The sequence below is a fragment of the Elephantulus edwardii genome, unplaced genomic scaffold (assembly GCF_000299155.1).
Source record: "Elephantulus edwardii isolate Elephantulus edwardi_28Jun2011 unplaced genomic scaffold, EleEdw1.0 scaffold00185, whole genome shotgun sequence".
Classification (NCBI taxonomy): domain Eukaryota; kingdom Metazoa; phylum Chordata; class Mammalia; order Macroscelidea; family Macroscelididae; genus Elephantulus; species Elephantulus edwardii.
Window position 1 is genome coordinate 5,775,259 of NW_006399935.1, and position 14,931 is coordinate 5,790,189.

At 44.2% G+C, this 14,931-nt stretch overlaps 1 protein-coding gene across 1 annotated transcript in view; it reads right to left on the reverse strand.

The window, feature by feature from the left end:
* The window catches only part of CHAF1A (chromatin assembly factor 1, subunit A (p150)), a 34,159-nt gene extending 19,933 nt beyond the window's left edge, over positions 1 to 14,226 (reverse strand). Inside the window, exons 1-2 of the mRNA XM_006896442.1 lie at positions 14,178 to 14,226; positions 9,210 to 10,075 (exon numbers count right to left, since the gene is read on the reverse strand). Of these exons, the coding sequence (XP_006896504.1) occupies positions 9,210 to 10,075; positions 14,178 to 14,226 (915 nt within the window). The remainder of the gene's footprint in view (positions 1 to 9,209; positions 10,076 to 14,177) is intronic.
* Positions 14,227 to 14,931: the final 705 nt, after the last annotated feature.

Sequence of the window (14,931 nt, forward strand, 5' to 3'; positions counted from 1 at the left end):
GCCTATGGATGTTCAGTCTCTCTTCCAACACCACAGCTCAAAGCATCAATTCCTTTTCTGTCATCTTAGTCATCACCCAGGTTTAGCAGCATAGCAAGTGAGTGAAAAGGCCATGGCCGGAGTCAGGTGCACCTTTGTCCCCAAAGTAACATTAGTGCTCACCAGTAATCTGAAGAGATCTCTGACAGCGTACTTGCCCTATCCAATAAATCTCTTATCTCCTGACTGCTGGTCCCAAGGGAATTGATTGAAGGGTGAAGCCAAATAAAATCATCTAAGAACTTCAATCTTTTCTCCAACTATGATATTGCCCACTGGTCCAGTGGTGAGGATATTTGTCTTCTTGCATGTGGAGATGTAATTCATATTGAAAGTTACGTATCTTCTGCAGCAAGCATTTCAAGTTGTCTACATAACAAAGACAAGCTGATGAGTGAATCTTCCTTTAATCCTGATTCCACACCCTTCTTCAGAGTCCAGCTTCTCGAATGATTTGCTCAGTAGACTGAAAAGGTATGGAAAAAGTATACAACCTTGACACACACCTTGTGAACCATTGTGTTCCCTTGCTCCATTCAGACAACAGCTTCTTGGTCTTGGGTTTCACATGAGCCTAATAAAGTGTTCTGGGATATTAGTTTGTTATGACCTACAAAGTCAAATGCATCTGCATAGTCAAAACACAAAGATATTCTTCTGGTATTCTGTACTTTGCCAGAATTCATCTGACATCAGCAATGATCTCCCTGGTACACCAGCTTCTTTTAAACCCAGCTTGAACTTCTGACAGTTCTCTATGTCCTGTTCAAGAAATTTTTAGATGATCCTCAGCTATAATTTGCTTGCATGTGATATTGTTTGATTAATTAATACACTGTTTGTTATCTTTCTTGTGAATGGGAACAAATAAGGATATCTTCCATTTAGGTGGCCAAGCAACAGTCCTCCAAAATTCCTAGCATAGACTTATGAGTACGTCCAGGGCTGCATCTGTTTGTTGAAACAAGTCAATTGGTATCTCATCCATTCCTGGCTTAAATGAACCTTAAACATCCATTACCATTGGCTCTTGTTCACATGGTACCTTCTAAAATTTTCACTGTCAACCAATTCTTTTATAATTGCTTTGTCTTCTCAGCTGCCTTTTGAAATTATTTGTTCGATTCTATTTCTTCAGCATCTCTTCCCTTTGTTTTGGGTTCTCGATACTCTAGTGCAATTTTCAGAGTCTCTTCTGTCATTTTTTTTTTTTGGTTTTTCTCTCTCCTTTGTAATGATATTTTGCTCTCTTGATGGATAACATCCTTGATGTCATCCCATAACTCCTCTGGTCTTCAATGCCTCAAACCTATACTTAAGATGATTTTTAAATTCAGGTGAGAAAGACTCATGGTCAAATATGTGGACGTGTTTTTATTAGCGTCAATTTGAACTTGCTCATGAGTAACTGATGCCCTGTTCCATAGTCAGCACCTGGCCTGGTTTCAACTGCTAATAATGAGCTTCTGCAATGACTCTACTATGCAATTAAAGGATGTAAAACCCTTTGAGGATCTGATCAGTCTACGAGACAAATACGGTGCATAGTGCTACTTAATGAAATTGAGTGAGTTGCTTAGATAAGCAAGTAGTCAAATCAACAGAGATACTGAGAGACATAACCTAAAGATGGTGCCACACAGTAAGAAGAGGGAGAGTGACCACTGAGAACAGAGGAAGGTGGCCGGACAAAGGCACAGCCAAGGAGCCGAGCCGTTCCAGTTGATAAGATTTCATCCTCTCCTTCATTGTTCCTGTTACCTCCACCTCTTCCTGAACTTGAATTGTAGACTGTTACCTCCTTAATCAACCCCATGCTCATGAGTACTATCTGAGTTGTGTGTTCTTGTCGGGAGGGACATAATTACTAATTATCAAAGCAAGCAGAGAAGTGGAGAGCGCTCTGGGATACATAGCTGGTGTCAGTGTGCATAGGTTAGGAGGCGGAGGGTTACGTGACTGCTGCCTTGAGGGGGCTTAGCCTTCTAGAAGATCAAGGACCTTTGATGAGTGAGGCTACAATGACTGTATAAACTGCAGTACTCGCACACCAAGGAGTGTAGCAGCTGAAGTAGAGATCGTTCAGTCCAATAACAAATTAAGATATCCCGGAATGAAATAAACACACCTACACTCTCTGCCTTCTGTAAGAAGTCAACTGACACTGTGGGTGTCTCCAGAGTGCTCATAGACCGCACACAGAAATATGCAGCGCGTGGGGGCTAGGAATTGCAGCAGCGGGTGGTGAAGAGGGGGCCAGAGGAAGCCGTATCTTTTTCTTAAATAACGTGGTTATAGATAATGAAGAACTGAATGAATGCACAAAGCTGGTAGCTGAAAGGTTGGAGGCTGTGACCCAGGAATGGCACCACAGAGAAAGACCTGGCAATCTGCTCCGACAGACATTGTTCTTGTTACTGTCAGGCGCTCGGAGTCAGCTCTGCCTCATCTCGACCACTGAACAAAACATGTCGGGGTCCGGCAAGCTCCTCAGGACGACTGCTGTGCTGGGGTCATCGCTCCAGGAAAGAGTACAGCCTGGGAAACCCTCCGGGCAGTTCTACTCTACCCAGGAACACTGCCAAGTCAGACACAACTCCATGCCCATGAACACATCAACATAAAGTATCAGGGGAAAGCTCCAGGAACCAGGAGTCTTTTGGTGCATCCTGGGAGAATTATAACTACCATTCGTGGAACCACTTAATAAAACAGTATAAATCACTATAGCAAATCAGCTTGCAAACAATTTCTATCCTCAACGGGAAGAACTGCTTGTGTTAAACATCTCGCTACACCAATGACCATAAAAGAAAAGTTTTCCTGAATCAGTGTTCTGAAGGGAGACTGGATCTCCTGGAGCACAGAGCAATTTAAAAAATTATAAAGAATTGTTTAAAATGAAGGTTGCTAAGAATGCCTTAAGAGTCCCTAGGAGGACCCCTAAACCTTAAGGAGGAGCTTCCCCACGGCTCCCCAGCTCTCAGCCCACCGAAGATCTGGATTCCAAAAGCCTATGATTTTACTGTGCAGATTCAAGTACCAGCAGATCTGCAATGAGACCCATCAGTTACAACACTCAACAACCTAAACCTCTAAATTTCTACCTACAGCCTGGAAGGAAAGGAGGAGGGATGGGAAAGAGGAGGGCAGAACAAACACATTTCTCAAAGTGACAGGGATAAGGAGGAACTCAGCCCCAGGGCAGGAAAGGCCGCTGTGCTGTGCCATCTGGTCCAGTTTCTGCTCAGCAACCCCAAACTGCTCTGCGTGGCTGGAGGCTGTAATCCTTACAGAAGCAGACTGCCAGGTTCTTATTGCAACGAGCCAGTGGACAAGGTACTAACGTTTAACCAACAACTGTGTCAGCACAGTTCCTTCAGAGATCAACAATGAAAAAAAGTCATTGCTGTTAGGAGACTGACTCCTAGCTGACACACACCCCACCCTGTGGGCTTTCAGAGGCTGTAACTCCCACAGGAGGAGACTGCCCATCTTCCTCATGAGAAGCTAATGGATCCAAACCACCTTCATTTAGGTTGGCAGTTTAACTCGTTTTCCTCTAGGCCACGAGAGCTCCCTTAGACACCCACATAGAGCTAATAATCAGGCCCCAAAAGGTAATGGAGCTAAGAAAAGGCTGGTCCACAGGACTAAGCCCACTCAAATTGTGCACCTCCTTCTAGCCTGACACTAGACTACTTGATGCCTATATATTACTGACATTTCTTACCAGGACACAATAGAAGGTGCTAGATAAGGATGATAGAGAAAGAAGAGACACCTTTGAGCTGTGGTGTTGAAGAAGAGCACTGAACATCCCATGGATGGCAAGGAGAACCAACAGATAGGTTTCAGAGAAGGGTACAAGCAACTGGAGTGCTCTTTAGAGGCAAGAATGAGGAAACTTCGCCTCATATACTTGGGACATGCAGCTAGGAGAGGTTATTCCTTGGAGAAGGACATGATGCTGGTAAGGGTGGAGAGTTGGCAAAGGAGAGGAAGACCTTCAAGCAGGTGGATTGACACAGCGACTATTGCAATGGGCTCAAAAGTGTCAGGAAGTGTGAGGATGGCGCAGGATAGGACAGAGTTTTTTGTTCATAGAGTCGCTGAGTCATGCTCAACTTGACAGTACCCAATGACAGAAAGAATGGAGAGGAGAAAAAATGTAGACAAATGCAAATTTCTTAAAAATAAAGAAATACTTAGTCACAAAAGGACAGATAGTGCATAGTGCCACTGTTGTGAAGCGGGACTGACACCGGAGGTGGGGGGGGAACTAAGAGGGGATAAATAATGTATACTTCATTGAAACAGATGAGGGAGAGAACTGTTCAGGAGGACTATATGATTAGGTATTTATTGTCATGACAGGAGTCCAGAACGAAGGCTGCATAGCATAGTGGACTGGATTTGTGGGGAGGGATTGTATAACAATAAAAGAATTTTTATTTTTTTACTTTTCAAAGAGAAAAACAAATTGGGGAGGAGGAGTGGGCAGGAAGGAGAACGTGCAACAATGAATGAGTGGGGGGAAATTAAATGGAAAGAATATGCTGTAAAAAAGGGAAAAAAAGAGAAAAGCAAATGAGGGGGAGGAGTGGGAAGGGAGGAAAGTGTGCAATAATGAATGAATGAAAATCCAAAGTTTCTCTAAACTTTTGTTAAAATAAAAAAAGAGAAAGAAAAAAAGCTGGACATAGACCAATAGAGACTAGAGGAATTCCCAAGACGTGATGCTATATTAGGGAGCTGACTATGATTCACAGCTCACTCATCACCAGCAGGTCTGCAGGTCCCACGCCCTTCTCCTGATATGCTCGAGCCCCTGGCCACAGTCCCAGTGCCATCCACCTTGCTGGGGGTCATCTTCTCTCTCAGATCCTTCACCTTTCCCACATGAAGTTCTTTTCCAAGGTCTAGTGCCTCCTAACAAAATTCCCCAAACATGTGAAAGGATGCTTCACTACTGTCTCTGAGGAGCACCCCGGTCCTCCTCATTGGTTCTTTTGGCAGCCCATGGGCTACTCAGTACTATTCTCCAACACCACAACTCAAAAGCACCACAACATCAAGAAAACAAAAATCCTCACCGCTGGCCCAACAGGCAACAACATAACGGAGGAAAAATTGAACTTGTCAATGATTTCTTTTTACACCCATGATAATAGTCAAGAAATTAGAAGACATGTTGTACTAAAAAAATCTGCTGTCAAAGGCCTCTTCAGAGTGCTAAAGAGAAACAGCACCAGTTTTAAGACTAAAGGGCACCTGATCCAAAGCATGGTCTTTTCAATTATTTTCTACACATCCAAAAGTTAGACAATGATGACAGAAGAATGCCCAAAAATCACCTCTGAACTTGGAAATGAGGTCACTCCTGGAGATCTTCCTTTAGCAATGTAATAGTCTGGCTTATAAAAATACACAGTATCGCCCGTACCTAACGTACTTCCTTAAATGACCAACCACATGTGGTCAAGGAGTCAACATTTATCCTAAAGAATACATGAAAAAGGAGGAGCAAGTAAGTTAATGAAAATAAACCAGAGATTGGAAACACTTTACTTTTATGCATTATATGCTTCTTTAGAAACCTTTTACTACTAGTTTCCTATGCACGCTATATATAAACACACACACACACACACGTATGTGTGTGCATAATATATACATACATGTATAAAAATGTATATGCATGCTTTCTCTATGTGGGTGCACTATGTGTGAAAACATGATTATGATAACACTGACATAAAATTTAGCTAATATTATCCAAAGTATATAATAATTGATTTCTGTTCTTCTGGTATTTGAAATGAATAAATAATATAGTACGTTTTGGGGGGGGGTGTGTACCATCAAAATTGGATCTGACTGGTACAGGAGGAGATTGCCCCTCCTTCTCCAGCAGAGCTTCTAGTGGATTTGAACCACACACCTCTGGAACTGCAGTGCAGCTCCTTGCCACTAGGCCACCAGAGCTCCCTAGTAAAAAAAATTTTTTTTAAAAAAATATTTTATATCATCTAACAATTTATAAAGAAATTATTGGGAGGATACTTAATTTGCTATGTAAACTTTCATCCAGAACATCTGGTTGCTGACCCAAAAGCTGAGGTTTAAATCTACAGAAGAGAAAGGTCTGACAATGTACTTGTGAAAAATTCACGCTTGACAACCCTGTGGAGCAGTCCTACTAGGAACACCTACACAGAACACCATGAGTCAGTTGATTTGAGAGCAAACAGTGGTAAAAAGGTAAGAGTGTAAACGGAAAACCTGGGTATCTGTGATGGAGGTGGTGAAGAGGTGACTTCTGTAAAGAACTGGTAAAGGCGAAGTTGTCTCAAAGCTAGGCTTCCCACTGGGACTTGCACCCACAACCTCTGGATGCCAAGGTACAAGAATTATTCTCTAGGGGGAGCTCTGGTGGCCTAGTGGTAAGGAGCCGCAACTACAATCCCAGAGGTGCACGGTTCTAATCCACCAGATGCTCTGCCGGGGAAGGAGGGACAATCTCCTCCTGTACCAGTCAGATCTGGTTTGATGGTACACTCACACAAAAATAATAAAAAATAAAAAATAAATAAAATAAAAAAATAAGAATTATTCTCTTTTCACCAGGAGTATCAGAGGAAAGAGAAATTAGAAACATGAAGACTGTATTATGAAGCCCCTTGCTGTGAGACCAAAACAGAATGAATTGGGCTACCATTACTCAATGTTTTGATCAAAGAATTCATGAAAGAACTCTGATAAAGGGGGGGAGATGTAGAACAGAAGTTCAAATTCTCACTGAAGTTAGACTAGGCACTGTGGTGTTGGTGAAGAAGACAGACTGTACTAAAAGGGAGCTCTGGTGGAAGCCTACTGGTAAAGAATAGTGCTCACAACCCAAAAGCACATGATTCAAATCCACTATCTACTCTGAGATAGAAAGATAGGCAATCTCCTCCCATGTAATTTACAGCCTCTATAAATGAGCTATCCAAGTTCATAGCCCAGGGGCAAGAAGTTTAGGAAGTGGATGCCACTCCTGATTCAGGCCTTTTGTTCATAGGGTTGCTATGAGTTGTGCTCAACTCGAAGGCAATCAACAACCACCACCACCACTAGTTGGAGAGTCTGCAATGAGTCAATTCAAACTCAACAGTATGTAACAACAAACAGGTCTGTCTTGGGAGAAATGCAACCAGACTGCTCTTTAGAAGCAAGGAGATGGCAAAACACTATCTTGTCCTCGGGAAAAGACATCAAGCTAGGAAAAGTACAGGGTCAAGAATGACAGGAAGGCTCTCAAGATGGGCTGACATAGTGACTGCAATGATGGGCCCCAGCATGTCAGAAATCATGGAGTTGGCAAAGGACAGGGCAAGGTTCAGATTTGTTGTTCACAGAACCATAATGACACATAACAACAGCAAGAAAGAGATCTGACAGGAAGCTGAGCGGGCAGTGAGTTTATGCTAATGAGGAACAACTCAGAAAAGGAGAATTGTACAACCTTACAAATATAATTAACGTCACCATACTATTCATGTAGAAACTAGTAGACTGGTATAGGTTTTGCGGTTTTAACAGAAGAAAGGAAGGAGATGTGCATATAGTCTGATCTCAGTGGCTAAAGCACACCATATAACAAAAGAGTTCTCCAAAATAGAAGAACTAGCCTGGAAGTAATGCAAGCAATTGAATTACTTGTGGAACAAGGTGGCTGACAGGAAGAGGTGAGAGGCTAGACTTTGAGATTCTGAGTGGAAGTATAAAGATCTACAGCCCAGGCTGCCACATTTACAAACACAGAACCCACTCCTAATTGGTATTTCGTGAGGCCAAACCTAAAGTCACTACACTTCCTTATATTCAGACGGACATGCTCTGGTGGTGCAGTGGATAAGTGTTTGGATGCTGACCTAAAGGCTGGTGGTTCAACCCAGCAGTGGCTCCAGAGAAAAGAGCTAGCAGCCTATTCCTTTGGGGCAGTTCCATTCTGTCCTCCAGGGCTGCTGTGAGTGGGAATCGAGCTGATGGCAACACGTTTGTTTTTTTGGTAAACTTCCCAGGAAGGTTCCTGGGCAGCACAAACGGTCTACAACACTGAGGGAAAGAGTGGTGGTCAGACTCTTCCAACAGCACTGCAGAAGAAAGGCCTGGAGATCTGCTTTCACCAAAGCCTACAGCCAAGTAAACCCCACTGAGCGTTCCATTCTAACAAAGTCGATGCCAAAGAGAATCTACCAGCTTGATGACAACATGCTTTGTGTACTCTCTGGGTGAAGAGGAGGACCAGGAAATGAAATCATATAGAAAATCAAAGGAAGCCTCTCACAACTCTTATTTCAGAAAGCAATCAGTTAGTATCAGGTGTTCAGGTTGAGAGGTTATAGGAAAAATGCTGCAACTCTTCCCAATCCAGCTTACTAAAAAACCCAACACAAAGTATCAGAACCAAAACCAAAAGAGCACTAGGTAAGCATCCCTTGAGATTTATTATCTTATCGACTTTACCAGTCATCCACCAAGGTTCTCAGGTAACACAAACAGTTTTAAAGGTGGACAATTCAAACCCACCCATCAGTACTGCAGAAGAAAAGGCCTGGTGACCATCAAGATTACAACTAAGAGAACCCTGTGGAGCCGTTCTCTGCATCCCACAGGTCTCTGGGTGAAAAGACTCCACTGCAGCCAGGTACACTTCGGCAGGGACGAGTGGACTGTCTGTCACCGCTGAGCTGCTCAGAAGTCAGTAACAGAAAGACATTGAAAAGTAAGCCTGGCAAACAACCGCACAGATTTTAAAGGGCAGTATCTGCCCCACAATAAAGCTCAAAAGGCAGGAAGGAGAAGGATGAAAGGATGCATGGAACCAGGAAACACTGACACGAAGCAGGAAAAAGTGCTGTTATACTGTGCAAACTGCAATCAATGCCACAAAACATGTCTATGTGTTGCTGAATGGAAAACCAATATGCTGTGATTGATTATCCCAGCCACTACAACATCACAATGTCCACTTAACAAATGTCGTCTGAGCCCGGAAAGAAATCGGCTGCTCAAGTCACAAGACCTCACTTCTAGTCCCACGTACTATCTGAGTGGTGCAGGAGCTCCGTGAGAGGCAGGAACAGCAGCACTTGCACCAAGAGTCTACGAAAAATACTCACTCTGCGGGTGGGGGTGGAGGCAGGTATGGGGCTGGGGCTGCTGGGCTGCTTCCTAGGAACAGGCTGTCCCTCAGGTGAACTGGTAGCTGAGGGCGAGCTCAGGGACGAATGGCTGAGAACAGAGTCTTCTTCGGGGCAAGAGCCGAGCACTGCACTTTCCCAAGCCATGCTCTTGTCCAATGGTGGTGTCTGCGGAGACTCGGGCCAAGGAGCTTTCACCACCAGGATATCCTGCAAGAGCACCACGGGAACCTTCCCTTTGAACAGGATGCCCCCCGCCTCACTCCAACCCTGCAGTTCCCATGCAGAGCACGTTCTCTGACCACCTGGCAGTCCAGGGCTACCTTCTGGTGGGCTCTTCTGCACGTTTCTGTGACTGTCTGTGCCTCCTGTACTGGCACACCCCTCTCCATGGCACACAAGGAGGCTGGAAAGGGTGTCCTCTGAAGATGTCATGTCTGTGTCCTGACTGGCCTTTGCTAGGCCCCTCTGACCTTGGTCTTCCTCTCCAACCCCATTTACAGCCACTCTGAAGGGAGAGGCTTCAGAACTGTACTGAGTGTGGTCCACAGGGCTGCTGGGCTGGTCACTCGAGTCCTCTGTCAGGTCAATCAGGACTGGGGTTACACCAGGTTTGCTCTTGGCTCTTTTTAAAAAGTTGTCTAAGGGGCCTTTCCCGTTGACGAGTCTTGGCCTGCATTCGGCCTCAGGACCTGCATGGCAGTCGTTCTCCAGGCGGTCCAGAGAGGTGTCCAGGTCGGGACTTTTGCTGTGCACAGCAGCACTCCGAGAGCCTTTTGGGTGGTCTGGGCCATCATCCAGCTTCTCCTTGGGAGTAAGACTCAGGCGCTTGAAGGGCAGGCGAGCTGAAAGCAAGAGAGGAGGCCAGCTTGTTAGCAGAGGTTTAAAGACATGGTCAGGAAGCCCTAGTGGTGCAATGACTAAGCACTTGATTTCTAAGAGGAAGGTCAGGGGTTCAAATCTAATCAATAACTTCTCAGAAGAAAGACTTAGTGATCTGTTTCTTCAAAGGTAACAGCCAAGGGAACTGGCTGTATGGAAGGAGCTCTTGGGGCAGCCATATGAGGTCTCTGAGTGAAGTCCATGGCACACACAACAAAGGACTTGAGCAATTACAAGAAATTAGTGTCTTCTTATTCCAGAAGCTGGAAAATAATCAATCTTGGAGGGCTCTGCCAGAAACATGTTTAAAGTTTAAAAAGGAATCAATTCCTGAATGGAAACCAATTTATTCTGTAAACTTTCACCCAAATCAATAAAAAGTTAGTAACAATGACTAAGGTTCAAAAGTGAGCAGTCTTCTCATTCTGTAATTTTTATCAATGTTCCTGTTAAAATTGGAGAGCCCTCCCAAGCTTTTAGTGGTGATGGAAGTCCTCCCGGGCAAGGCAGACCGTCCACAGGCCTGAACTAACTCACCATCACTGAGTTGGAACCAACTCCTAACTGACAGAAGGAGATCGCCCAGCCTTCTCTCTCAGAACAGTCAGTCCAACAAACCTTTGGGTTGGGAGCCCAACTTTCTATCCACTAGGCCCCCAGCGTTCCCAGTACAAGCTAACCAAAAAGCTGGAGGTTCTAGTCCATCTGGATGTGCCTCAAAAGGAAAGTTTGGTGACAAAACACCAGCCACCAGAAACTCCATGGAGGACAGTTCGACTCTGACGAGTGAGTCAGGGTCAACTCGACAGTATTCGGGGGAAACGTCTCATTCTGGCTGTAGCACCACGGCTTCCAGTAGTCACTCTTGTGGGAAGAATGCAGTTAAAAGGCAGAACGCTCTGAGCTGTCAACTAACCGTCCTCAGTGCCTAGCAGGCCTCAGGTCAGATGTGGAGATGCACTGAGGGAGAGCGAGCCAATTCAGAGGGACAGACTTCAGGGGAGCGCAGCGGACTTAAACACCAAAACATGACCCAGTAACTGCACTGATTTTTAATGAAACAAAACTTACACTTGATATTTTATAAACCTTCCTTGGTTTATAAAACCATGATGTTTTTCTCATTCGCTGCTGAGTTGTGTGGGACACATGAGGGTGAGTTCAAGATTCCACTCCACCCGTAACGCACCGCGTGGCTGAGGAAGGCATTGTCGCTGGAGGTGTAATGGATGTTAACACTGCTTTACAGGAGGTGCCCTCATCCACGATGGCCAACCGTGGAATCCGCGAAGCTGCCAAAGCCTCAGACCAGCGCCAAGCCCATCTTTGTGTGCTTGCACTCAGCTGTAATGAGCCTGTGTGTGTCCAGTTAGTAGAGGCCCTATGTGCTGGACACCAAATCAGCCTCATAAAGGTCGATGACAGTCAGAGACTGGGGGAGTGGGTAGTCCTCTGCAAAACTGACCGAGAAGAAAAGTCCCACAAAGTCGATTAAGGACAGTTGTACAGTCATTAAGGACTATGGCACATAATCTCAAGCCAAGAATGTCACTGAAGAGTATTACAAATGTAAGAAATGAAACCCAACAAAGAACTTGACATAGTTAAAAAAAAAACCAAACAAACCAATAAACCACCCACAAAACCAAACAGGATCTATAGTTTTTGTCCCTAAGCCCTTAACCTCAGGCAAGTACTGTCCTTAACATGGTGCCTACCATCATAAATCTGCTAAGAATCATCCTATGAGGAGGCAAACTCCTGGTGGTGGGGAACCACACAACAGTGGTAAAACACAGAAATGACAGGTTTTTGTACAACTCAGTCACTTGATCGACCCAACAATAAAGACACTTGCTTTTACACTGAGGATTTGAGGGCATTTACCCTCGAAAGGTAGTGGGTTACAACACATTAACCACCATGAAGATGGTACAGGGCCAGATGCAAAGATATTGGAACCGTCATGCACTGCTGGTGAGACTGTAAAATGGTACAACCACAACAGAAGGCAATCTGGTGTTTCACCAGAGAGCTAAAAAAAGATTTGCTGGGTCTTTCCCCATTCTTGTTGTCCACCATCATCGAATCATATCTGACTGGCACAGGCGATTGCCCCTCCTTCTCCAGCAGAGCATCTGGTGCAGCACAGCTTCTTACCACTAGGCCACCAGAGCACCCTTGAAAACAGATTTGATCCTGCTATTTCACTATTGCAAATATACCCTAAAATCAGACCTGTGGTACAAACAGGTATATGCACATCCTCCATGTTTACTGCAGAATCATTCACAATAGCAAAAAGAGGGAAATAGCCCAAATGTCCAGCAATAGAATGGCAAGAAAAACTGTGGTATATCCACACACTAGAGAATTATAGAGCATTGAAAAAAAAAATTAAGAACTTGTGACATCACAAAACATGGATGAGTCTACAGAACAGTATTCTGAGTGAAGTAACTCAGTCAGGACAAATACTGTACAAGAGGCTGTGGGTAGAGCAGGAAAAGGACAGATAATGAACACTGCCTTGGAGTAGTGAAAGGAAAGCCAATCTGAAATGAACAGACAATCAGAAGCTCTGTGTATTACAATTAACAATCTTGAACAGGACAGGCATTATAGATTCAAAGGTGGATATGTAAATAAATGAGTGAATTAAAAATAAATTTCTTGGTAAACCTTCACTCAAATCACAATAAAACACAAAACAAAGTGGTGCAGGACCAAGCAATATCTGTTTTGCAACCTGTGCAATTGACTTCAAGGCAACCAGCATTAAGAATACCTTCCCAAGGGAGCTTTGGTGGCCTAGTGGCAAGAAGCTGCACTACAATCCCAGAGGTATGCGGTTCGAATCCACCAGATTCTCTGCTGGAGAAGGAAGGGCAATCTCCTCCTGTACCAGTCAGATCTGATTTGATGGTACGTACACACATATGTGCGCAAGCACGCGCACACGCACACGCACACACACACGCGCGCGCACACACACACGCGCACGCGCACACACACACACACACACACACCCTTCCTAGAAAGCAGGAAGAACCCTGGTGGTGCTGTAGGCTCAGCATTGGGCTGTTAACTGCAAAGTCAGTGGTCCAAACCTATCAGCTGCTCCACAGGGGACAGATGTGGAATACAGGGTTGCTAGGAGTCAAAATCACCTTGACAGGACGGGGTATAACATTGGCTCACAATCAAAGAGAACCTTGCTCTTTGCAGACATTTGCCATTTTTTTGGCTGTCATGATTTCAGGGATGGGAGGTAAGGAGGCTACTGGCAGTCAGAGATGCTGCTAGACCTCCCACAATAACCCCCCAAAATCTCCCTGCGACAGAGGGTCTGGCGCAGAATGTCAATAGTTCCAAAGTAAAGGAACTCTCTCCCACAGAAGTTGTGGCCTCTAAATTTGTTGCTGGGCACCTAAGATAAGGGGACACTGTTGTCCTTGTTAGCTGCCAATGAGTCAATGCCTATGTACAGCAGCCTCATATGACAGAACAGAACTGCCCCCAGGGTGTCCCTGGGCTGTTATCTTTCTATGAGAACGTCAGATCTTGCTCCTGAGAAGGTGCTGGGTGAGTTGGAACCCCTGAACTTACACTTAGCAGCTAAGCACTTAATGGTTACACCACTAGTGCTCCTTCAGAGAATGTTTACTCACTCATTGGCACTGAGTTAGAACTCAAAGATGGAGCTTCACTGGGTTTCTGAGGCTGTAAATTACATGAAAGGAGAATTCCCATCTTTCTTCCAAGGAATAAGTGGAGGATTCGAACTGCCTGAGAAGCACCACTTTGGGCTGGCAGTATAACTCTGTAAAGACTTCACCAGAGCTCTTAAAGGAATATTAATGTAATAAAATGGGTGTTTCAACTTTCTATTTTACGTAGCAATTGTTTCCCTGCTCCCTCCAGTCTCTTCAAGGATTCCAACAAATTGCTTTTGCTTAAGGAGAACTAAAAATTTAATTGAGAAGACGATGTAAATACTCTTCCTATAAACACTCGAACAACGAACAACGGGCTCAACTACTTAACCCATTCCCAGAAAGTTACCTTGTATTAACTTCTTGACTGGAAAAGATGGTCTGTCTTTGCAATCCATAGCTGTGGATGAGAAGTATGAAAGGATATCATTCAATGTTGACCATAATCAAGGCAGCACATACACATCCAGAACCTATTATGTACAGACATTCTACAGTGAAGTTGTTTTTGCCTACTCTACTGGGGTCATTGGATGATGTCAGGGGGTGCTTGTGGGTGTCACAATTTGGAAGTGCCACCAGCAGCCAGTGTATGGAAGTCAGAAATGTGATTTAACCCTACAATGCATAGGACAATCTTACCACAGAAAAAGATGAAGCCCTCCCCATCCCACGCCACCCCCCAAAAAAATAAAATCAATGGTACCTAGCTAGAGAAACTCCACTCCAGATAAAATAGTAACTTTTTTCCTCCCACAACTTCTTAAAGTACTTAAACAGTGATTATGCTTCTCACAATATGGAATGACAGTGGTAGTTAAGATTCTTCACCAACATCACAAATCAAAGGCATCGATTCTTTGGTCTTCCTTATCCACTGTCCAACTTTCAGAAGCACACAAAGCAATTGAGAATACCATGGCTTGTATCAGGTGCACTTTAGTTTTTAAATGGACATCTTTGCTCTTTAGCATCTTAAAGAAGTCCCTGACAGATTTTCCCAATGCCACACATCTTTTTATTTCATGGCTGTTGCTACCATAATTGCTGATTATGGATTCAAGAAAAATTAAATCATTAACAACTTCAATCTTTATTCCTTT